This window comes from Pelobates fuscus, chromosome 4 (genome assembly GCF_036172605.1).
Source record: "Pelobates fuscus isolate aPelFus1 chromosome 4, aPelFus1.pri, whole genome shotgun sequence".
Taxonomy (NCBI): domain Eukaryota; kingdom Metazoa; phylum Chordata; class Amphibia; order Anura; family Pelobatidae; genus Pelobates; species Pelobates fuscus.
The window spans coordinates 28,620,245-28,644,111 of record NC_086320.1 but is presented as its reverse complement, the minus strand read 5'-3'; the positions used below and the strand labels follow the sequence as shown (position 1 = coordinate 28,644,111).

Here is a 23,867-nt window from a genome sequence, read left to right as displayed (position 1 = left end):
TTGTATTTGTGAAGCAAGAAGAATAAATCTCTTTTATAAGAAAAGCCAGGAAAGTCTGATTGCGTTATATGTTAAGGGACATAGAAGAACTATAATATGCATGATACAAGGCGAGCCACCCAACAATAAGAAAGAAGAATTTACATACATATATATGAATAAGTATCAAGCAGAATAATTATTATAAGAGTTCATTTTTCTACATATGTCATTCTTACATTTATATGCAGGGGTGTGTTTGGATGTAGTGTTAGATTTTAAATACAGATGTATATTTGTGTGTAGTATTGGTATTTGAGTGTTTGTATATAATTTTGGAGTTGGAGTTAAGGGGTGTCTTCATATGTCATGTTTGTGTTTGCAGGGGTGTGTTGTGTTGGTGTTTAATTGCTGGGATGTCTGCACATGCACTGCCACATACATTCTTACACAGATATACATACACATTAACAAACAGAAACACCTTGACACATACACAGTTATATACACACAAACACACACTGACACAGATACACATACCTTGACACACAGAGACACAACCACTGGCACAAAGATACACACTGACAGATACAATGGCACACAGATACACACACTGGCACATACACACTGACAGATACACTGACACATTCACACACACTTGTATATATATATATATATACACACACAGATACACACACAGGCACACAGTTACACACACACACAGTTACACACAATCAGATACACACTGACATATACACAACGATACACAGAAACACACTGACACATACACACAAAGATACACACACTGAAAAATACGCACACCTTGGCACACAGATAAACACACTGGCAACTACACACACAGATACAAACACACTGGCACAGTGATAGATACAATGGCACATCCACAAACACACTGACAGATACACTGACACATACATACACATAAACACACACTAGCAGATACACACAGACACACACAATGGCACATACACACTGACAGATACATTACATAGTTACATAGTTACATAGCTGAAAAGAGACTTGCGTCCATCAAGTTCAGCCTTCCTCACATATGCTTTTGCTGTTGATCCAAAAGAAGGCAAAAAACCCAGTCTGAAGTGCTTCCAATTTTGCAACAAACTAGGAAAAAATTCCTTCTTGACCCCAAAATAGCAGTCAGATGTCTCCTTGGATCAAGCAGCTATTATCCCACTAATTAGAAATTGTATCCCTGTATGTTATGTTTTTGCAAGTATTTATCCAATTGCAATTTAAACATCTGTATAGACTCTGACAAAACCACCTCTTCCGGCAATGAATTCCATATCCTTATTGCTCTTACTGTAAAAAAACCTTTTATTTGCCTTAGATGAAATCTCCTTTCTTCCAGCCTAAATGTGTGACCTCGTGTCCTATGTATAGCCCTGTTTATGAATAGATTTCCAGATAATGGTTTGTACTGGCCCCGAATATATTTGTATAATGTTATCATATCCCCTCTCAGGCACCGTTTTTCCAAACTGAAGAGATTTAAATTTTTTAACCTTTCTTCATAACTAAAATGCTCCATTCCTTTTATCAATTTTGTAGCTCGTCTCTGCACGTTTTCTAGTTTCTTTTTCAGAACAGGTGCCCAAAATTGCACAGCATATTCAAGGTGTGGTCTTACCAGCGATTTATAAAGAGGCAAAATTATATTTTCATCTTGAGAATTTATGCCCCTATTTATACATGACAAAACCTTACTGGCCTTAGCAACGGCAGATTGACATTGCATATTGCTACCCAATATGTTGTCTATAACAATTCCCAAATCCTTCTCGTGTGTGGTTATCCCTAGTTCACTACCATTTAGGGTGTAAATTGCTTGTGCATTCTTAACCCCGAAGTGCATAACTTTGCATTTTTCTACGTTAAATTTCATCTGCCATTTTAGTGCCCAGTCCCCCAATCTATCCAAATCCCTCTGCAGCAAGGCAATATCCTGCTCACATTTTATTACTTTACAAAGTTTTGTGTCATCTGCAAACACTGATACATGGCTTTCAATGCCCATTTCAAGATCATTTATAAATATGTTAAATAGAAGCGGTCCCAAAACAGAACCCTGAGGGACACCACTTACCACTTTTGTCCAGCTTGAAAATGTACCATTTATGACAACTCGCTGTACTCTATCCTTAAGCCACTGTTCTACCCAAGAACAAGAATATTCATCTAGACCAATTTCTTTTAGTTTGAAGACTAACCTATTGTGAGGAACCGTATCAAATGCCTTGGCAAAATCCAAGTAGATCACATCCACTGCAACACCCTGATCTATATTTCTACTTACTTCTTCGTAGAATGCAATTAGGTTAGTTTGACATGACCTATGTTTCATAAAACCATGCTGATTATTGCTAATAACACAGTTCTTCCCAATGAATTCCTGAATATTATCCCTTAATAGCCGTTCAAATAATTTCCCAGTCACAGAAGTTAAGCTCACAGGTCTATAATTTCCAGGCAAGGATTTTGAACCCTTTTTAAATATAGGAACAACATCTGCCTTCCTCCAATCCTCAGGTACAATACCTGAAACAAAAGAATCTTGAAAAATTAAATACAGAGGTTCACTTATTTCCCCACTTAGCTCCTTAAGTACTCGTGGGTGGATACCGTCAGGCCCCGGAGCTTTATTTACATTAATTTTCTTTAATAGCTGTAGCACCTTGTCTCGAGTTATCAAATCACAAGTTATCTGCAAGTTTGTTGCAGCAATCATATGCATATCTCTTTCCATAGGATCCTCATTAATATATACCGAAGAAAAATAGTTATTTAAAATTTCTGCCTTTTCCTGGTCTTCATTGACTAACAGACATTCTTTGGCTATCAATTTCTCATTTTCTAGTTTAGCCACTTTAATTGCCTTTTTGCAAGTATTATTGGCTTCCTTATATCTTATATAGGATGCATCTGATTGGTCCGATTTAAATGCTTTAAAAGCCCTTTTCTTATTTTTAATCTCTTGTTTTACTTCTCCACTAAGCCACATTGGTTTTAATTTGTTTCTTTTATATTTATTACCCAATGGTACATACTGTGAAATGTACCTTTCTAATATTTGTTTGAATAGTTTCCATTTTTCCTCAGTGTTTTTATCACTAAGGCGTTTATGCCAGTCGATATGTTGTAGAGCTGCCCTAATCTTATTCAAATTGGCTTTTTTAAAATTATACGTTTTAATATACCCCACCTGCTTTTGCTTTTTTGAGTTTATTTCAAAAGTTACCATATTGTGATCACTATTTCCCAAATGCTCCCCTACTTGAATGTTGGTTAAAAGATTAACATTGTTTGTTATAACGAGATCCAGACAAGCACCCTTTCTAGTTGGTCCTTGTACCAGTTGTGACATAAAGGTGTCATTTAACACATTCAAAAAATGGATTCCCCTAGCTGAAGTACTAGTCCCTCTATCCCAATTTATGTCCGGGTAATTAAAATCTCCAATAATTAAAGTGTTCCCCCGATTTGCAGCTTCACCAATTTGCTCTAACAGCAGTTCTTCCTCATTAATATTTACATTTGGTGGTTTATAACATATCCCAACCAATAACGTATTTCCCTTTGTTTGCCCCAAGCAGATATCTACCCATAAAGCTTCCACATTTTCCTCGTCACACTCCACATGCCTAAGATTTGACTTGAACTCATGGCTGACATACAAACATACCCCACCACCCTTCTTGTTTTTCCTATCCCTCCTAAATAATGTGTACCCATTTAAGTTAACTGCCCAGTCATGTGTCTCATCCCACCATGTTTCTGTTATGCCTATTATATCGTATTGCTTAGTGTATGCTATTGCCTCTAGTTCCCCCATTTTGTTATATAGGCTCCTTGCATTAGTAAGCATACATTTAATATTACCATGAGTCATTTGTACTTTTTGTGAATCAATATTACATACCTCCTCTGTTCTGAGCTTCCCCCTCCCCCCATCCAGGGCCGGTGCAAGGATTTTTGCCGCCCTAGGCAAAAGTAAAGTTTGCCGCCCCCCATCCCCCCCCCGATATGACATCACAATGCCCCATGTTAACTAACGCAAGTGCTGCAGTGCCACCGTGTTTACATTAAAAGGCCTGCAGGGACAGGCTATAGACACCAGAACCACTACATTAAGCTGCAGTGGTTCTGGGGACTAAAGTGTCCCTTTAATGTGAGGTAAATTAGAGATTAGTGCCACGAATAATATACTAGATTGCCTACTTACAATCAGATGAGGATGGTGATGGGCTCTACCTGCAGTCTGGCTCCACTGGTCTGGTGTAGAACAGGCTCTCTGGAGGCTGTTTGTGTTCTGGGAGAACAGGAAGAAGGCTCCATTTTTTTAAGGCCCTTTGCACAGCTCAAGGTCTGGGCCCCAGGGTCCACCTTCATGTTCCACCAATTAGTTTGTTCACAGGAGTAGGGGATGTCCTGATATGTGTGTAAGGAATGCATTGTGTGAATCTGTGTTTGTATGTGTAAGGGCTGCAATGAGTGTTTCTGTGTATGTACGGGATGCAGTGTGTGCGTCTGTAAGGGGTGCATTGAGTGTGTGTAAGGAATGCATTGTGTGTTTCTGTGTGTGTAAGGGATGCATTGTGTGTAAGGGTTTAATTGCTTGTGTGTGTGTGTCTGTGTGTGTAATGCATTGTGTGTTTTTCTGTGTGCAAGGGGTGCATTGTGTGTGTGTGATGGATGTCAATCTCTCCCCCCTCCCTTGTCACTCTCTTCTCCCCCTCTCCCTCCCTCGTCACTCTCTTCTCAACCCCCCTTGTCCCTCTCTTCTCCCCCCATGTCCCTCTCTTCTCCCCCCTCTTGTCCCTCTCTTCTCCCCCCTCTTGTCCCTCTCTTCTCCCCCCTCCTCCCTTGTCACTCTCTTCTCCCCTGCGTGTCCCTCTCTTCTCCCCCTCCCTTGTCACTCTCGTCTCCCCCGTTGTCACTCTCTTCTCCCCTCCCCACTCTCATTCCCCCTCCTAATCCAGTCAATTCCCCTCCCTGTCAATTTATCCCCCCCTTTCAATTTATTCCCCCCACCCTGCCTGTCCATTTATTCCCCCACCCTGCCTGTCCATTTCCCCCCCCTCCCTGTCCATTTATCCCCCCCGTCCATTTATCCCCCCCCTGTCCATTTATTCCCTCCCCCTCCTGTCCATTTATTCCCTCCCCCTCCTGTCCATTTATTTCCTCCCCTCCCTGTCCATTTATTTCCCCCCCCTGTCCATTTATCCCCCCCCTCCCTGTCCATTTATTCCCCCTTCCCTGTCTGTCCATTTATTCCCCCCTCCCTGTCTGTCCATTTATTCCCCCCACCCTGCCTGTCCATTTATTCCCCCCTCCCTGCCTGTCCATTTATTCCCCCCTCCCTGTCCTCCCCCCCTCCCTGTCCATTTATTCCCCCCCCTGTCCATTTATTTCCCCCCCCTCCCTGTCCATTTATTTCCCCGCCTCCCTGTCCATTTATTCCCCCCCCTCCCGGTCCATTTAATCCCCCCCCCTCCCTGTCCATTTATTCCCCCCCTCCCTGTCCATTTATTTCTCCCCCCTCCCTGTCCATTTATTTCTCCCCCCTCCCTGTCCATTTATTTCTCCCCCCTCCCTGTCCATTTATTTCTCCCCCCCCCCCCTCTTCATTGATTTCTCCTCCTCCCCTCCCTGGCCATTTATTTCTCCCCCTCCCTGTCCATTTATTTCTCCCCCTTCCCTGTCCATTTATTTCTCCCCCCCCCTCTTTATTGATTTCTCCTCCTCCCCTCCCTCTCCATTTATTTCTCCTCCCCCCCCCCTCTCCATTTATTTCTTCCCCCCCCTCCCTCTTCATTGATTTCTCCTCCTCCCCTCCCTCTCCATTTAGTTCTCCTCCCCCCCCCCCTCCATTTATTTCTCCCCCCCCTCCCTCTATTTCTCCCCCCCCCCTCCCTCTTCATTGATTTCTCCTCCTCCCCTCCCTCTCCATTTAGTTATCTCCCCCCCCCTCTCTATTTATTCCCCCCACCCTCCCCTACCTCTATAGTAGCGTGGCCGAGCTCTGTATCATGGTCCGCGGGTACAGGGAGCTTTTGTTTCCTGTACCCGGCGGACTAACAGGAAGTGAACACCAGTGTTCACTTCCTGTTAGTCCGTCCGAGTACAGGAGACAGATGCTCCCTGTACCGGCGGACTATACTGCGCTCGGTCACGCTACAGAGAGGGAGTGACAGGAGGGAGCGCTGAGCGCTTCCCTCCTGTCAGCCCCCTCCCTCTCCTCATGCTGTGCCCGGGCGGTGCGCCCTCATGGACGCACCAGCCCGGGCAAAGCTGCAGCCGCCTGAGGCTCTCTACAGAGCGCTCGGGCGGCTGCAGCATTAGGGGGGCCGGCGCTCCTGGCGGCGCCCCTTCCCAAGGGGCGCCCTAGGCGGCTGCCTAGTCCGCCTTACAGGTAGCGCCGGCCCTGCCCCCATCTCCACTCCCATTGTTCTGAGCTAAGGCCCATCTCATTTCTATGCTATCTCCATTTTCTAGATTGCTTTGAGCCTCCCCCCTACTACTAGTTTAAAATCTCCTCCAACCTTCCAGCCATCCTGTCCCCCAGCACAGCAGACCCTCTTCCGTTTAGGTGCAATCCATCACGACTATACAGGTTGTACCCAAGCGCAAAATCGGCCCAGTGCTCTAAAAACACAAAACCCTCTTTCCTGCACCAAGACTTCAGCCACGCATTGACCTCTCTAATCTCCCGCTGCCTTTCTGCTGTAGCGCGCGGCACAGGTAATATTTCTGAAAATATTACCTTGGAGGTCCTTTTCTTTAGTTTACTTCCTAGTTCCCTGAACTCACTCTTTAGGACCTTCCATTTTCCTCTGACTTTGTCATTGGTACCAATATGGACCATGACAGCTGAGTCATCCCCAGCCCTCCCAATAATCCCTCCACTCTGTCGGCAACATGCCTGACCCGAGCACCCGGGAGACAGCAAACTGTCCGGTTGAGTCGATCAGAGTAGCAGATTACACACAGATACACAATGGCACATACACACTGACAGATACACTGACGCACAGATACACAATGGCACATACACACTGACACACACATACACCTTGACACACAGATAAATACACTGGCATATACACATACAGAGATACACACACTGGCACACAGATATATAAACTGACAAATACACTGACACACAGATAAATATACACACACACACACAGATACACACTGACAGATAGACATTTGCAGTCACCCTCCTGTTCGCTTACCTTTTTTCTGCAGGAGGGTGACTGCAAATGTGTAGCTCTCAGTGTGTATCTGTGTGTGTAACTTCCTTTAGCTGGTGTGCGAGGTCGGCAGCAGCTCACTCACCGGTGCTGCCTCTATCTGTTCCACTCGGCGCGCTCTATGTCTGGGAGGAAGTGACAGGCTGTCAATTCCTCCCAACAGTCTATACTACAGGGGCCCAGTCCCGGTCTTAAACGACCACAGCGCCGATGTTTAGCAATACTCATTGGAAGGCCCTAAGTGCTAGGGCCACCCAATGGGCAAATCGGGGCAAAACCCCAATTTTGTTCTCACAAAATTCCTAGGGTTATGCTGAACACCAATTGGGAAACACTGCCTTACACCCACAGATCCTTCCACTACCGGTCAAGGTCTCGAGAGAGTCCTGCTTCTCAATTTTGTGGATGGGGGACATGGATAATATCCTCGTGGGTTCCCAGTTTAGAGGTTTTGCTGTGAAATTCTGTGTCAAAAGATGGCTTTGAATGCTGCTTCCTAGCCCCACTGCAATTCCTCCACTGCAAGACTGCTACGGAAGTCATGTTAAATTGGCCATGTGAAGTTGTGGTGTCCATGCAGGAGAGTGGCTGGGTAGGGAATATGCTTTAGATGAGTTTTTCCCAATGGGGACCGGGATGTCAGAGAAAAGGCAGTGTTTACATTACATTACTGGAACATACGGCGCTCTAGTGGCCACTCCTCAGTGCAAATTTCAGCACTCTGCATGGAGACACTGAACTTTCTCCACAGAGATGCATTGATTCAATTCATCTCTATGAGGAGATGCTGATGGCCTAGGCGGTGTTTGGCTCTAACCCCGCCTCGACTTCTTGGCTGAGATCATCAAAAATTCCTATAGGAAAGCACTGGATTGGCTGAGATCATTAATTCTGATTATGTCAGCCAAGGAGGCAGATCGGAGATGGGGCCAGGCACAAGGAGCCCCATGCAGGGCTGTAAAAAGGGTAGTAAATCACCTTTTTAACTTGAAGTAAGGAGGGCCAACCACCAAAAAATAGTTTTAGAACTATAATAGTACTGCTTTAACAGATGCTTTCTGTTAGCATCACAGCTTCGGAACTCTAAAATATTGTAGGTTATGTTTTGACAGTGTCATATAACATCAAAGCCAAGGCCTTTAAAGGGTAGTTTGTATTGTGTTTGGCCTATTCTGTGTTCCTAATTTCTTATATGAGAAACAGCTTGTTTTTATATCCGGAGTGGCATGTTGTTCATGGGTACAGAAGAGTCGACATAAAATGAAGAACAGGGATATTCAATTACATCCCCTGTTACAGAGTTTTGTTTTTGGCCCAAGCCCCAGGGGTTTCTGGAACCCAGCAGCACCCCTGATTGTCCATAATTATGCTAAGGATACATCATATAAATAATTATAGAAACAAACACGTATGATGCCTGAAAATCAAATGCAATTAAAAACGGACACCTACCTTCTGTGTTCTTGCTGGAAGGTACAAGTGGCTTAAGTGGGATAATGATGTTATCAGGACTAAGTCCATCTTTGTTGTGATTTTCTGAGACATGTAGCAAGAGCTCCGAGTGGTTTGGGGAAAACAAGTTGCACAGCTTACACATAAAAATGGAGCTTGTCCCTAAAATACAAAAATACAAATATAATATTCCAATTAGCACGTGCATATTTACATATACAACAGTATATTGCACACCTGAAGAACATAGCATGTATTTGTGATATATAGGTAGATCGTTAAATCTGGGACACATATTTATCTTTGTACTTTACTCCATTTTTTTTTCTTTCAACTTTTGTTCATTGCTCAATTTAAAAACCAAGTAGAGTCCCTTGTTCCCCGATACAGCAGTCCTAGTGTTTTTGGGAACTAAAGTGCACAATCGGATGGGGAAATATAGTCTAGAAGACTTAATAGAACCTTCCACTAGGTTTGACTGTACGGTAGGTGATGTTGCAATTGGTATAACCGAGCAGCACTTGATTTAAAAAAAGTCTCATTTTTAGTAGTTGTAATAATTGTAATATTTGCAAGCAGATGACGATTTCATATTTCAAATAATAACTTTTCAGAGTAGTTTGACAGTTATATCATTAATAATTTTCTTATATAAAATTAGAAATACATACATAATTATGAAATCATTTCAAATCTCCAGTTTAATAGGATACTTACTTATATTTGAAGAACAACTTAAATTGTTTTATTGAACTGCCATATAGCATACATATTCATGTATTTGCTTAAACATCTATGTTTGTTCATATGTATGTTTGTGATTAAACCTGATAGGTAGATAGATATATAGAATATATGTATAGATATAAGTTTTATATACCGTATATTTCTAAACTTAAACTGCAATCGTTTGCCTTCATCCCTCATAGCTGGGTCCCTTCTGGAGAACGTCAGAAGTCAGATCATCCAAATCAAATTCTTTGTAATCCATGCCAAAACTAATCGATCTGCCAGGGTTTACTTGTAGAGTCATATCCAATGAATAAGAATACATAAATAAATTCCGGGGCAAATCGATCTGTTCGGCATGGATTTAAAGAAAATTGATATGGATGAACGGCATGGAACTTTGCACAAGTTTAGTCATCGTTGGGGTAAAAGAAACGGTGAATTAAAACTCATGTATTATACCACACAATTTTATTTATGACCGTTTTCTTAAGACATTTATTGTATTTTGCACTAAGACGCACCCGAAATTTGGATTTTCTAGGAACGAGACAGATAGAAAATAGTGGTAAAGTAATTTTGGCGCTAATCATTAACACTTTGGGGGTATGCTGTAACGGAGAAAGTCAGTGCGTGAAGATATAAACAACAGGTCATAAAATGTTACGGCATTCGTTTATCGTGAAATGTTTTACCAAGTACAACACGACTGGATGTCTGTAGTTAAAAAGATGTTTTTTCTGCCACATTACGAAATGTGTCACTATGCTAAGGTATAGAAATGATTCCTTACACAACAGGCTGGATAGGAACAGACAGCTTAATCTGTGTGTGTACTCAAGCAAAGTTCTTTAGATTCTACAGGATTGAAAATGAATAAACTGAATTTGACTAATTACGTGGCAAATGCAACCATTTTAACTAAAATAGGAGGCAATTCTAACATCCAGGAAAAGAAAATACAGGAAAGAAAGTTTTTTGATTGCTCATATTATCTAAATTCTTAGTCACTTCTGATGCTTTTTGATGATAAAATAGCTACATGGAATAATAATACTGAATGATTTAGCCTGGAAGGATACATTTAGCTTTCACAATTTTTCAAGTATGTCCTGGGGGTTAGACGGGCTACTCAATGGTATTTTACTGGATAAGGAAATGAAGGTAAACATCGACTAAAGGCTCGGAAGATGGAATATTCACCCCTGAATTATCTCATAAGCAGTATGTGTATTCACAGGTAGCTGTACAGCCACGTAATCAATATCATGTACATAGTAATTTAATCAGATACATGTCTCTTTACTTCTTCACTACAGAGTTTATAGACTTCTCAAAGCAAAAAAAAGTTGTGTTACCCTATCTATAGATGCCACCCCTGATGCAAGGTTTTAGAGGGTGGCATTTGCCTATGTTAACTCCCTTAACAATCTTCTCTTGCGGGGGGCGGGGCCGGACCGCCATGCTGAACGGTCGCACAACAAAGCTGCTCCGACAATCCTGGCTAATTACAGCCCCAAAAACAACTTAAAACCTACCTGACGACCGACAGCGGTGACCCAGTGCAAGCTGACATCCTGGTTCCGAGGTGAGGCTTGCTGTTCAGGTTTTAGTCCCTCGGAAGGGTGCCCTCTGACAACCAAGGGGGAGACCGTGCAGGCGGTGAGTGGGGTAGACGGCCGCTGCCCTGCTATCCTGCCTCCCAGTGACATGTCAGCAGCACGGGATTAGGTGGTTCTTGCCCCATTCCCCCCCCCTATGGACCGGCGGGGGTGATCCCGGTCCCCACCGTATGACTCCCATGCATGCAGAGCCGCCGGCAACCCAACCCACGGCAAGGCCTGGGGTGCACAGGCTGATTCCAATATGGCGGCGACCGCAAGTTGCACCAACTATGGAGGGAGAAAAATTGATGATCCAACACGGGCCGCACAGGAATCAGCAAACACAAGCACAGACCCCACATGGAACCCGGAGCCCAGCTCGGAGGTGAGACAAACAGGAGCAGATAAACTTGAGGCATGACACGCCAAAACATACAGCAACACCAACGACCAGCTCAGGTGTACAGCCCACAGCAGACACCACTGCTCCAGCGACCCAGCCTTACCCAACATACCTCCTGAACCATCACGGACCGACTGCCAGCAAACGGAGTGACCCGCCCAGTGCTCAGCGAAACCAGCGTACTCTGCATCCCGCACACGGCGGACATCCGACTGCAACCCAGGCTGAAAGACTGCCACTCAACCCTACCACCCATTATGGCAGGGCCCAGAACTTTGTCCCTCTACACTGCCGTATCTAAGCGGGTCTCAGAGCACCACCGGTTGCCGATTGTCATCTCTCTGAGGCGAGGACCACCCGGGGTGGAAAAGTCAAAACCTACTGCACACTCTTATTTGTCTGATAATTTATGTGAATGATGTATTTAAGCTACTTAATAACAGAGTTGATATGACACCATAATCGTTCCCTTCTCAAGCATAGAACACAACTATGTCTTTAATAATTCTTGTCTAACCTGTTAATGCAATATAACTACAATCTGATGTGCAACTAGTTCAGTTAAATGCAATGTTACACCATAAAGCGACACCTTTAACTTGTTATCTTAATGCAATATCTAAAAAAAAAAAAAAAGAGTGCATTGTCTATCTACCCCCCCACTGTAACTAATGTCTTGAAATCCACATATGGAATGCCGTTGGGGTACCATATGTATGCCTGTGACCACTATACGCACTGCAAAAATAAAGAATTTAAAAAAAAAAAAACAATCTTCTCTTGCCACAGTCGGTCCAGCTCTTCAGCTGAGATCAAACTTTATTAAGTCAGACAAACCAATGATTCTCCATAAAGAGACGAGTGTGTGTATGAGATATAACTCTTTATGACTTTGTTAAGAAGGTGGAAGCTCTACAAAACAGCAGATGTTTTACATCGGATGGTTAAAATGACAGGACTATTGCACGCAGACCACTTCATTAGGATGAAGTAGCTCTGGGTGACTTTAATAGTTCTTGAATTTTTTGCGTATTTTCAAAGATACTGGGGGAAAGGGAAAATGTCCACTCTCCACTTTACCTAATCGGAACCTGAAATTGATTTGTTAATGTTAAGGAAATGTTTGGAACTGATTGAAGGAAAAAAAAAAGTAAATAATTAAGATATTAAAGGAATTAAGACCCCTTCAGTGGGCAACCTTAAAATCCTGCAGCATAACCTCCTACAAATGCTATGGAACACAGCCAGTGAGCTTGCAATCTAAAGAAGATTTTTCAAATACATACTGCACAGTCGGTGACATCATTCATGCGTTACTCACACTCTCCAGATGAAATGTCCTGGGAAGAGCTGGGGAGACAGGAATAGTGCAATTCTTTCTCCCCAGCACTTCTGCCAGTATATCACTATTTGGAGAGGACTAGATTATTAGTGGCAATGGCCAAGGGAGAAACTCACATCAATTAAACTGGGACATGTATGTAGGTACTGCTCTAAGATTAAAGGATTTATTTTCTTTCTCTATCACTAAAATTAAAAACTAACCTTAGCCCTAAAAAATGATTTAATATAAAAAGACACATAGTGGCGATGCATGTTATAATGGAAATAATGCGATTACAGTCCTGAAGACCATTAAATCTTCTCTAGAAACACAGAGGCCAACAATATTTATTTATTTATTTTTCTATCATTTGGATTCATGGAAACGATTTCTTAGAGGGGTTGTTTATTTTTGTGTTGTTTCTTTTACTTGCAAGCATTTTTACAACGTTTATTTTGAAGGGTTACTTCAAGCAGCATGACCACTTCAGCGATTTTAAGTGCTCATGGTGCCTGTATGCTGTATGTGCAGTGTATTACTACGAAACGATGTATAAATAATTTACCTCCACCTCCGGCAGAGTCATTGTTTTGTCATCAGCCAACCCAGAACAAGAGTTCCAGGATGGCTATTGCCATAGCTTCTAGCTCATGCAGCTCTGTGGTTATGCCAGGCTCCAATGCCTTTTTCTTTATAGCTGTTATTAGTGATGGCTGGGTGTTTTGACAAAACGTGACGACGGTAGCTCCACCTGCTGTCAAGATTTTTCAAGTAAAAAATACCTAAGTCAAATTAGTCCTGGCCTTGTCCTATGATATATTTTGACAATGTTAGAATTTTTTATATAAAGATGGGAGGATTAAAACTTTTCCAAATTTGAAGTCAGAATATGATCTCCCCGGTAAAGAGATGTTTTCTTATCTTAGGATAAAAGGTTTCCTACAAAACTCTGTTATGAAAGGGGACGATCAAATAACGATCACTCTTAATAAAATATTTTGTGAACAAATAACTCCCAAGGTAATGGCCAAATCATATGCTTTAATATCATGCCTAACAGCGGGGGTGGAAAATAAAAATAAGTATATGACCAAATGGTCTGAATTATTACAAACTCAGATAAATGAGAAAGATTGGCTGGTGGCAATAAAGAGATTTAGCCGAGATATACATTGCTTGAATATAATGGAAAACCAATATAAAGTGATGCATTTTTGGTATCTGGATCCAAAAAAATTTTCCAAGTTCTCCAGTAATAAAAATGCCAATTGCTGGAGATGTCTCAAAGATGAGGCAGACTATATTCATATGTGGTGGAAATGTGAAGTAGCAGCTAAATTATGGAATATAACTTATGAAAAACTTCAGGCCTTAGGAAAATTTAAAATAGACAAAAGAATTGAAATCGCAATATTACATTTGGATTGGCCGGTTTTACATCCTAGACAAGCCTTAATGGTAACTCATTTTTTTTCGGCCACTAAATTATTACTGCCCAAAAATTGGAAATCGGCGGTTTCGGTTAATTGGCCGATGTTAAAAAAACTAATTGTATTCCAGTGCAAAATGGAACAGGGCCTTTAGTGGATTAATAAAAAGACTAAGCAAAATAGTAGTTGGATTGCCGAATGGATAGGCAAATTGATTTACCTTGAGTAACTTGATACTGACAGAGGGGCTCACCCAATGATGGTATTGAATGAGCTTCCTCCAATCGTGAAAGCTATGGTTTCCCTCTTTCTCCCTTTTAGTCTAAGGATAAATTCTAAGATGACTGGTGCAATGTTTTGTCGTTAACGTCAGTGTTGTGTTTGTATTATGCATTATGTATTATGTTTGTGATATAGGTATTTATATTCTCTTGATATATTAGACCTTTTTTATGTGATAGGATTAATTTTGATGCAAATTTTGATGGTTGAGGTCTATTAAGATGAACTATATGTTTGTAAAATATATGTGTGTATAACTTATTAAGAAATAAAAAATATATTAAAACTAAAAAAAAAAAAATGTTAGAATTTCGGTGAAATCTAAGAATTTCCTAAAGATTTTTGTATTTTGATAAAATACTCAATTTAAAAAAAAAATAATTGGGGGGGGGGGGAGGGGGAGGAGATGTTATAAAGATGCTTAAAAGGGTCACTATAGGCACCCAGAGCACTTCATCTTATTAAAGTGGCGTGGGTGCAGTGTCCCTGTCCCCTTAGCTCTGCAATGTAAAACATTCCAATTTTACAGAAACTGCAATGTTTTCATCGCGGGGTTAAGACTGTCTCTAGTGGCGGTCCCCTCGCAATGACGTTGGAGGAGGCGGAGTAAGGAACCCGGTTAGCGTTTAAAGGATTATTTAACACTTTCATTGCAGTGAGGGGAGGGGCAGCACAGTAGCAGAGGGACACTATAGTGTTAGAACTATAGATTTTTTTTTTTTTATTTCTAACACTCTAGTGCTCCTTTAAACAGTCTTAAATCATTTACAATAAATAGGATGCGTATATTTCCCAGTAACGGAAAAGATAAGTAGAGTCAAAATAGTTGATAGAGAATAAATCATTTCTGCCACAAGGTGAATATGACATGAGAAGGTTGTAATGACCCACAGTTAAGGTATGATAGTATTAAATCAGCTATTCCTGAAAAAAAAACCAGTGAACCAACTAAAACAACAGCATCGTAGCATAAGGTGAGTGGGATTTTACGGTTTGTGTTTTTAATATGTGAAAACCCAATCTATTACGAGGGAAGCAGAGAATTGGCTATCTAAATTATCTGTGACCAGTAAGCTTCCAAGAAACTAACCGTGCAAAGTCTAAGCCAGAATACCAACTGAATGCTATACATCAAAATGAGCAAAACAGCAGGACCCAGCTGCTCCGTCTGCTCGCCGACTGCTTAAATATGTTCAATCAAAATGACAAGAGATTCAAGGACAGGGTCACTTGTTTCCTGTTCGAAACGCATACAGGATAATCGAGGTAACGGTGTTTTTATGTGATACACTGTATGGTAGCAGTTCAAGCTTGATTTAAAGGGACAGTGAACTAGGAGTGTATATAGCGCCAAGTAAACTGTTGGGCACGTCAAGTAAAACTACTTCATTAAGGTAAAGTTGATTTGATACCTACAGTATCCCTTTAATTCCGTCAAAGGTACAGGAATGAGTGGAAATTTATTGCACGGTGTCCTGTAAGATTTATAACTTCATATGACAGGCCTGGAAGAGAGACAAATGAAAGACAGTGAAGAAGGGAAGGCAGAAGATGGGATACAAGTTTATTTGTTAAATGTCCTTAAAGTTTATTTTTAAAGGATTTCTTAAAGCAATAGAGACAGGGAGGGATGAAGAATGGGGCAGCCTTGAAGACATTTTGAAGGTAAGAGTTTGCCCAGTGGGTGCAATCACACGTTTGATAGAGCAGAGGCTACAATGGGAAGGGGGGTAATAATTATTAGGGATGTTTTGCAGATTGGGGAAGAGTTATTATAACGAGAGTTTCTTCCTATATTTGATACTCCTATTGTTAAAAAATATATATAGATTGGGGCTTCTGATTATTATATAATAGCTTGTGTTTAGCAGGATGCATACATCAAGGAGGCATTCACTTTGAGGAGTGATGCACTGTGCGTATCGTAGTCATGTGTGTACTTGGATGCAGGTCTAGCACCACATCTTCTCCAAATGGGCAGCAGACCATTGGTTTCGTGCCCAGCCATTGTTTTGAGTTGCGTGGCCACAGCCTGTCTTGGTCCTGCTTCAGTCTAGTAATACCCAAGAGTTCCCTCACATCAATTTGTCTCTTTTTTTTTATATATATTTCAGAAGAATCGATCTGGAGCTTGTGTCCTCATGCCATATTTGAGAATTTCTAAATACTTCTTCTCATGGCTTGTGTGTATATAATGAATGCAGTGTGTGTATGAGTGCAGTGTGCGTGTATGAATGCAGTGTGTGTATGAATGCAGTGTGTGTATGAATGCAGTGTGTGTGTATGAGTGCAGTGTGTGTGTGTGTGTGTATGAATGCAGTGTGTGTGTGTGTGTATGAATGCAGTGTGTGTATGAATGCAGTGTGTGTGTGATGCAAAATGTGATGCAGAGCCTTGGTGGGGGGTGGGCATTTTTTTTTAATTATTATTATAATTTCAATAATTTTTTTTTGTTATATTAATATTTTTTTTAATTTTATTATTTTTTTTATTAGTAATATTTTATTATTTATATATTTTTATTATTTTATTTTCGTCCCCCCTCCCTGCATGATACATGGCAAGGAGGGGGCTCTCACTCCCTGGTGGTCCAGTGGTGTGCACTTTGTAGGAGGGGGCTGGCAGAGCATTTACTTACCTCTGCAGCTCCTGTCAGCTCCCTCCTCCTCCGCGCCAGTCCGTGCAGCTCCCTCTGTCAGCTCCCAGTGTAAGTCTTGCGAGAGCCGCACTATGACCCCGCGGCTCTCGCGAGACTTACAGTGGGAGCTGACAGAGGTGCTGAACGGACCGCCGTGGAGGAGGAGGAGGAGGAGGGAGCTGACAGGAGCTGCAGGAGAGGTAAGTAAATGCTCTCTGCAGCCCCCACAGCCCCCGTCTGTATTATGGCAATGTAAATGGCTAAAGTAATTTAAAGGGACACTCCAGATGCCTAAATCACTTTAGCTTGCTGAAAAGCTTTATGTGTGAAGAGTGTATCCTGTTTTTTTCATTTTGTAAAAACATGCAGATTTCAATAGAAATTGACACTTTTATAAATTAACCTGGTCACACCCCCTTGGGTTTCAAGCAGACAATAGTCCTTGTTACTTCCTGGTCTCGTTAGATCAGTGAAACTAAACTCAAAAGGCAGAAATTGCCCAGAGCACCTGCTTTGCAAAGACTTCTCATCGGGGGGGCGTGTCCGGCAGCCGAGGAAGATGGACGCCTAACTCCGGAGCTCCTCGTGGCGCCCGCTTAATACACGCTATAATACCGGCACCAAGTCCGTCCACACACAGCCATGGGTCGCACTAGGAAACAATCCAACCCGAACGGCACCCCGAGACCCTCGGGGCGCGAAGGGGAGCATTCTATCCGCTCCTACCTCCAAGCTGCAACCCGCGCCCGATCACCACAGCGGGAGGAGGAGGCCACAAGCCAGGACATAGATTCCTTCCCCTCCACGCCGGCTAGGATGTCGCCGGTACCATCCACCGCATCAGAGGCACATCCCCCACAGGAGGGTGAGTGGAAGGCCATACTCCCTAATCTGCTCACCAAAGCAGACTTTGAGGCCCTATCTGAGCGCCTGGGCCGCGTGGTGAGGGAGGAGGTAGCTCAACTCCGCGCTGACCTGACTAATGTGGAAGCCCGGATGTCAGTGGCGGAGTCTGAGGCCAGGTCTCTACGCACGGATCTGGAACACACTAATTCGGCTGTTGCTAGCCAGGAAGCGGACACAGCCAACCTCGCCACGTGGATAGATGATTTAGACAACCGCGGCCGCAGGCTGAACCTTAGGATCCGCGGGATGAGGGAGGGTGGCCCTGCAGAACACATACCAGACACGCTGCAGCGCCTGTTCGCCCAGATACTGGGGGGCCCACAAATGCCCAGACTTGGCATAGTCAGAGCGCATAGGGCGCTGCGACCCTCGCCAGGGCCAGGGGAACCACCTAGAGACATTGTGTGCTGCCTCGACAATTACCAGCTGAAGGAGGACATACTGCGCACGGCTCGCCGCATGGTTACCATCCGCTTTGAAAACCAGAACATATCAATATATCAAGACTTATCCAGGTACACCCTGCAGGCTAGGAGAGCCTTACGCCCAGTGACATCCGCGCTGCAACAGGCAGGAATACCGTACCGCTGGGGCTACCCATTTTCCCTCTCGGCCAGGCACGGCCCAGACCAACTGGTGGTAAGAAGGCCAGAAGACCTCCCGGGTTTCCTCCGCACCATGGGCCTCCCGCCACTTCAAGTTCCAGATTGGCTGGCAAGATCGTTTTTCCAACTCCAGCCAGGACCGCAACAACTGCGCAGGCCGGACCAAGGCCCTCAAAGACCCCAGCAACAACGCCGCAGGGACCGGAGCCCGGGCCCGGCAAGGCGCGAACAGGAGAACTAGCTGAACGCCAGCCGGAGAAGCGGAAACCCTAGGTTGGGGACCTGCTAGCAGCAAAGAACTTGCAAACCGTGAGTACTACTTGGAGAGACACACAGTCACAAACTGGCCACATAGACTGAAAATTGGGGTGGGGAACGGGGATGCGGGAACAAGAGTCCACAACGCACCACGCAGCATGGGGATTCCGACTCTAGGGCACTATTCCGCACCTGCAGAGTCATTGGGGAGGGTTACTCAGGACACTTGGGGAGGGGAACGGGGACCAGCATCTACACTGGCATTGCTAAGGCCGGGCAGGCATACAAGTACTCTGAACGGCTGTTAATTTGATAAGAGCTACTGAACTGGGGGCCACACACGACACCTCGCCCAGGCCACAACAACCGACATGCCCACGGTGAGAGGGGTTAGACAGGCACCCCGGGCAAACCAGAGCTGAAGACGGATAGACTTGCCCACCGAGTAAGGTCGTAGACCGGAAGCGATACTACTAAGGCATACAGAGACTTTCCCGTCGGTTGCCTGCCTACACACCCGCCCCCGACTATCTGCCCACTTTTACAATCTGGGCACTTCATATTAACTTAATTTAGTTGGTTCTGCATTGTCAAGATTTATCTGTACTTAATTCCGCAGGTAACTCCAAAGACAACAACGCACTACCCCCTTCAGTACACTTCTACATGCCGCCTGCGCTGGGTGGCCTGTCCCCCACCCCTCTTGGGGGCCCCTGGTCCCTCACTGGAAATGGAGCGGGACGTGGGGGGGGGGGACGAGCTGCGCCCGCTCAGGGGAGGGGGTGGGACGCCCGGGAGGGTTGAACACGAGAGTGGGTAACGGAGGGGGGGGAAGATAGGAGACACGTGGCCGAACGCCAGATAGTGAGAGCTGGACGGGGAAAGGGGTCAGGGGGGAGTAAGGGAGGACATGAGATTGACGCCTCGAGGCAACACGCACAGACGTCAGGGAGGGTGGGAGGGAGGGGGACAGGAAATGGGAGGGAGGGAAGAACAGGGGGGGAGGGGGAGAGGGGGTAAGGGGGGGAAGGAGGGGGGGGAAGAGAAAAAAAAGAAAAAAAAAGAAAAAAAAATTACTCGCACCAAGGAAGACCAAGCGACAGCCCAAAGAATGGCTTGCCAATAGGGCCATCTCACTGTCGCAAATATAGCAACAGGGAACCAGACAGCCCAGGGTAGAGGCAACCACGCCGACATACCGGAGTGATGGGCCGTATAGGGCCTAACTCCCGAACATACTAGACATCGCCACTAGCCTGAACACTAATATATACTCACCCCGAAACCCCATATGCTTACAACCGCCTGCTGATCACCCAGCCCCGCCAGAAGCACAGCTACGACACACATGCACCCAAATAGGAACTCACAAACCGAGGTCACGCCCGGGACATCACATACAGACCGAGCGACATCACAGTAAAACAGAAAGCTACATAAACAGAGAGACAAGACACGCTGCAATCTGCACGACACGCACACACGGACCCATGTACGCTCTATACAGAAAGGACGGAGCGGCCGCTCCAACTACATAGCCACCAAGGAGACAATCCTAGACCAAACGTACACGTTTGCTAATGTGTACGCCCCGAACACGAAACAATACCACTTCCTACGAGACGCATTGAACACCTTGGTGAAGTTCGCGGAGGGCACCTTGATCATGGGCGGAGATCTTAACCTGGCAGTCCATCCGGACCAGGACTCGACAGCCTCGCATGGGAACACGCCATACAACAGGCATGCCAACACACTACACCTCCACCAGCTGGCGGACTGCTGGCGGGCGCTACACCCCTCCACCAGGGATTACACGTTTTATTCAACGACCCACTCGACCTACACGAGACTGGATTACTTCCTGATGCCTCACCGCAACCTAGTCCTGCTCAGTACCGCAGAAATCCTACCGATGACATGGTCGGACCACAGCCCAATCCGCATACGGATAAAGTCACCGCTACACAGACCCAGACAAATGTCATGGCGATTGAACGAATCACTGCTCTCAGACACCACGGTTGTAGACCAGATACATCGACACATCCAGGAATACTTTGAAGACAACGAAACAGATGAAGTCACCCCACTGACGTGCTGGGAAGCACACAAAACCGTTATCCGGGGCCGGCTCATCGCGATATGTGCGACCCGCAAGAAGAGGGCGATACAGACAATACATGAACTCAGCACGGAAATTGAGATCTTAGAGGCCAGACACAAACGCACCCTAGACGCGACGACATATGAAGAACTCCGGACCAAGCGGACCCAACTCACCACACACCTGAACCGCGCAATTCAACGCTCATACCAACACTACAAGCATATGATCCATGAACACGGGGACAAATGCGGGAGACTGTTAGCGAATCTCCTGAAGCAACGCAGGAACCAGCTATATATCCCGAAAATCAAAGACGCACAACAACACCTCAGACACCTACCGGAACAGATTTCGACAGCGTTCCACGCATACTACCAAAACTTATACAGTCTCCGACATACAGATCCGGAGCTGCCGAGGCCTCAAAAATTGGAAGACATCCGCAGATACCTGGACGCGGCAGACATACCAGGAATAGGGGAAGTAGACCAGGAAGCACTAGAAGCTCCCATAACCCCAGAGGAATTAGCGCAAGCCATCAAGAAAGCAAAAACGGGCAGAGCACCGGGACCGGATGGCCTACCCCTCCAATACTACAAAACCTTTGCTGGAGCCTTGCTACCGAAACTCCTGGCTGCACTGAATTCAGTCCAAGACGGGGCCATACCAACGGCCCAATTCACCTCAGCGAACATCACCCTTCTTCCGAAGGAAGACAAAGACCGGACACTATGCCCCAGCTACCGCCCGATCTCCGTTCTGAATACGGACCTCAAACTGCTAGCGAGCGTGATGGTGGCACGCCTGGCACCGCTGCTGCCTACCGTAATCCACCCGGATCAAACGGGCTTTATACCAGGCAGAGAGGTGCGGGACAACACTATCAGAGCCCTAAACCTCATAGTCCACGCGAAAGCACAGAAGGCCCCAACCCTACTCCTGTCTACGGACGCAGAGAAAGCGTTCGATCGGGTGGACTGGGACCTGATGTTCGAAACGCTCCGCTCCCTTGGCATAGGGCCCAAGTACATGACCTGGGTGCAGACGCTGTACACAAACCCAACGGCACGCATCCGGATCAATGGCGCACTGACGGACCCGTTTCAGATTCACAACGGCACCAGGCAGGGGTGCCCGCTCTCGCCCATACTTTTTGCCCTGACGCTGGAACCCTTCCTCAACAGGATCAGACGCAACACGGAAATCTGGGGACTGACGGTCGGAGAAGTACATTACAAAACTCTGGCCTACGCGGATGACATGCTGTTCGTGGTCACGGACCCGGAGACCTCCCTACGAGCTATTCAGACAGAATTCGACGTATATGGCAACATCTCGAATCTCCGCATTAACTACACGAAATCGGAGATACTGAACATAACCGCTAACCAAACTCTCAAACGCATGATCCAAGCACAACACGCGTATCGCTGGTGTGACCACCGCATGAAATATCTAGGGATATGGCTAACGCCTAACTTGGCGGATCTCTACACCCACAACTACCTTCCAATGCTGAGAAAGGCGACAGAGGAACTGCAAAGATGGGGATCCTACTATATATCCTGGCTGGGTAGAGTGAACGCGGTGAAAATGACATTACTGCCGCAACTACTCTTCATATTTCAAACGGTACCGATCAAAGTCCCACGGACTTTCTTCTTGGCGCTCAAGAAGGAGGTCTGCACCTTTATCTGGAGGGGCAAATCCCCACGCATAGCACACTCCCAACTGATCCTGCCCAAGCTCAAGGGGGGCCTTGCACTCCCAGACTTCGAAAAGTACTACCACGCGACACACATCAACAGAGTCCTCAGCTGGTCGATAGCTAGCGGCACCAAACAATGGACACAACTAGAAGCGGACATAATCAGCTGCGACCTCAGGTCCCTGCCATGGATCACTAAGACAGCATATAGGAGTAAACGCATCACAAACCCATTTGTGGCGGCGACCATGCAGGTGTGGCACGGGCAGGGCACGAAACAATACCTGACTACAGACCCAGGCCCACTCCTGCCCCTGAAGGGAAACCCAGACTTCCCGGCTGGAGAATACGGCCCAACTATAGGCCTGGCAAGACACAATGCGGTGCCCCGCATAAGAGACGTACTCCACCAACCATTTGACATTCGTCCACTGGGAGAACTATACCCGGGTAGACCGCACACATTCGCTCACGCCCTAGCAAAAGCGCGAATTGCTCAATACGCTAGATCCATCCCGCAAAAAACATCCCTCCTGAGGGGCTTAACGCAATTTGAACTTCTCTGCACGCAGGACAGGGAACCACCTCGTGCTGTCTCACAAATCTACACTACCCTAGTCACGAGTAGATACTTGCTGGCACCACCATGCATCAGACAATGGGAGGAAGACCTTGAGGAAACAATGACAGACGCGGACTGGGACAAAAGCATTACCTTGACACAAAAGACACCAAGCTCGGCACGCTCCCAAGAAAACTCCTACAAGATCCTTACCAGATGGTACCTGACACCGACGACGCTACACGCAAGGAACCCTGAACTTCAAGACACATGCTGGCACTGCGGGGAGGAAGCAGGAAAGTTTATACATCTATGGTGGACATGCACCCGCATCAGACCGGTCTGGGACAGGATCCGGACAATAATACACGATGTCACAGAGGAGCTCCTGCCACAGTCCCCGGCTGCCTTCCTCCTGCACCACACTACCATGGCGACACAAACGTACAAGAGATCGGTTATCCCTCGACTCCTGAACGCAGCCAAGGCGACCATACCTATCTTCTGGAGACAGACAACTACCCCCCTCATAACAAGATGGTTAGAGGAGGTGGAAGCCACAAGGTCATTCGAGGACATGAA

The 23,867-nt window shown here is 45.3% G+C and overlaps 1 protein-coding gene across 1 annotated transcript in view; it reads right to left on the bottom strand.

Annotated features, from left to right (window-relative positions):
• Positions 1-23,867, bottom strand: part of ZFAT (zinc finger and AT-hook domain containing) — a 233,994-nt gene that overhangs the window by 176,867 nt on the left and 33,260 nt on the right. Inside the window, exon 2 of the mRNA XM_063451038.1 lies at positions 8,727-8,888. Coding sequence (XP_063307108.1) covers positions 8,727-8,888 — 162 coding nt within the window. The remainder of the gene's footprint in view (positions 1-8,726; positions 8,889-23,867) is intronic.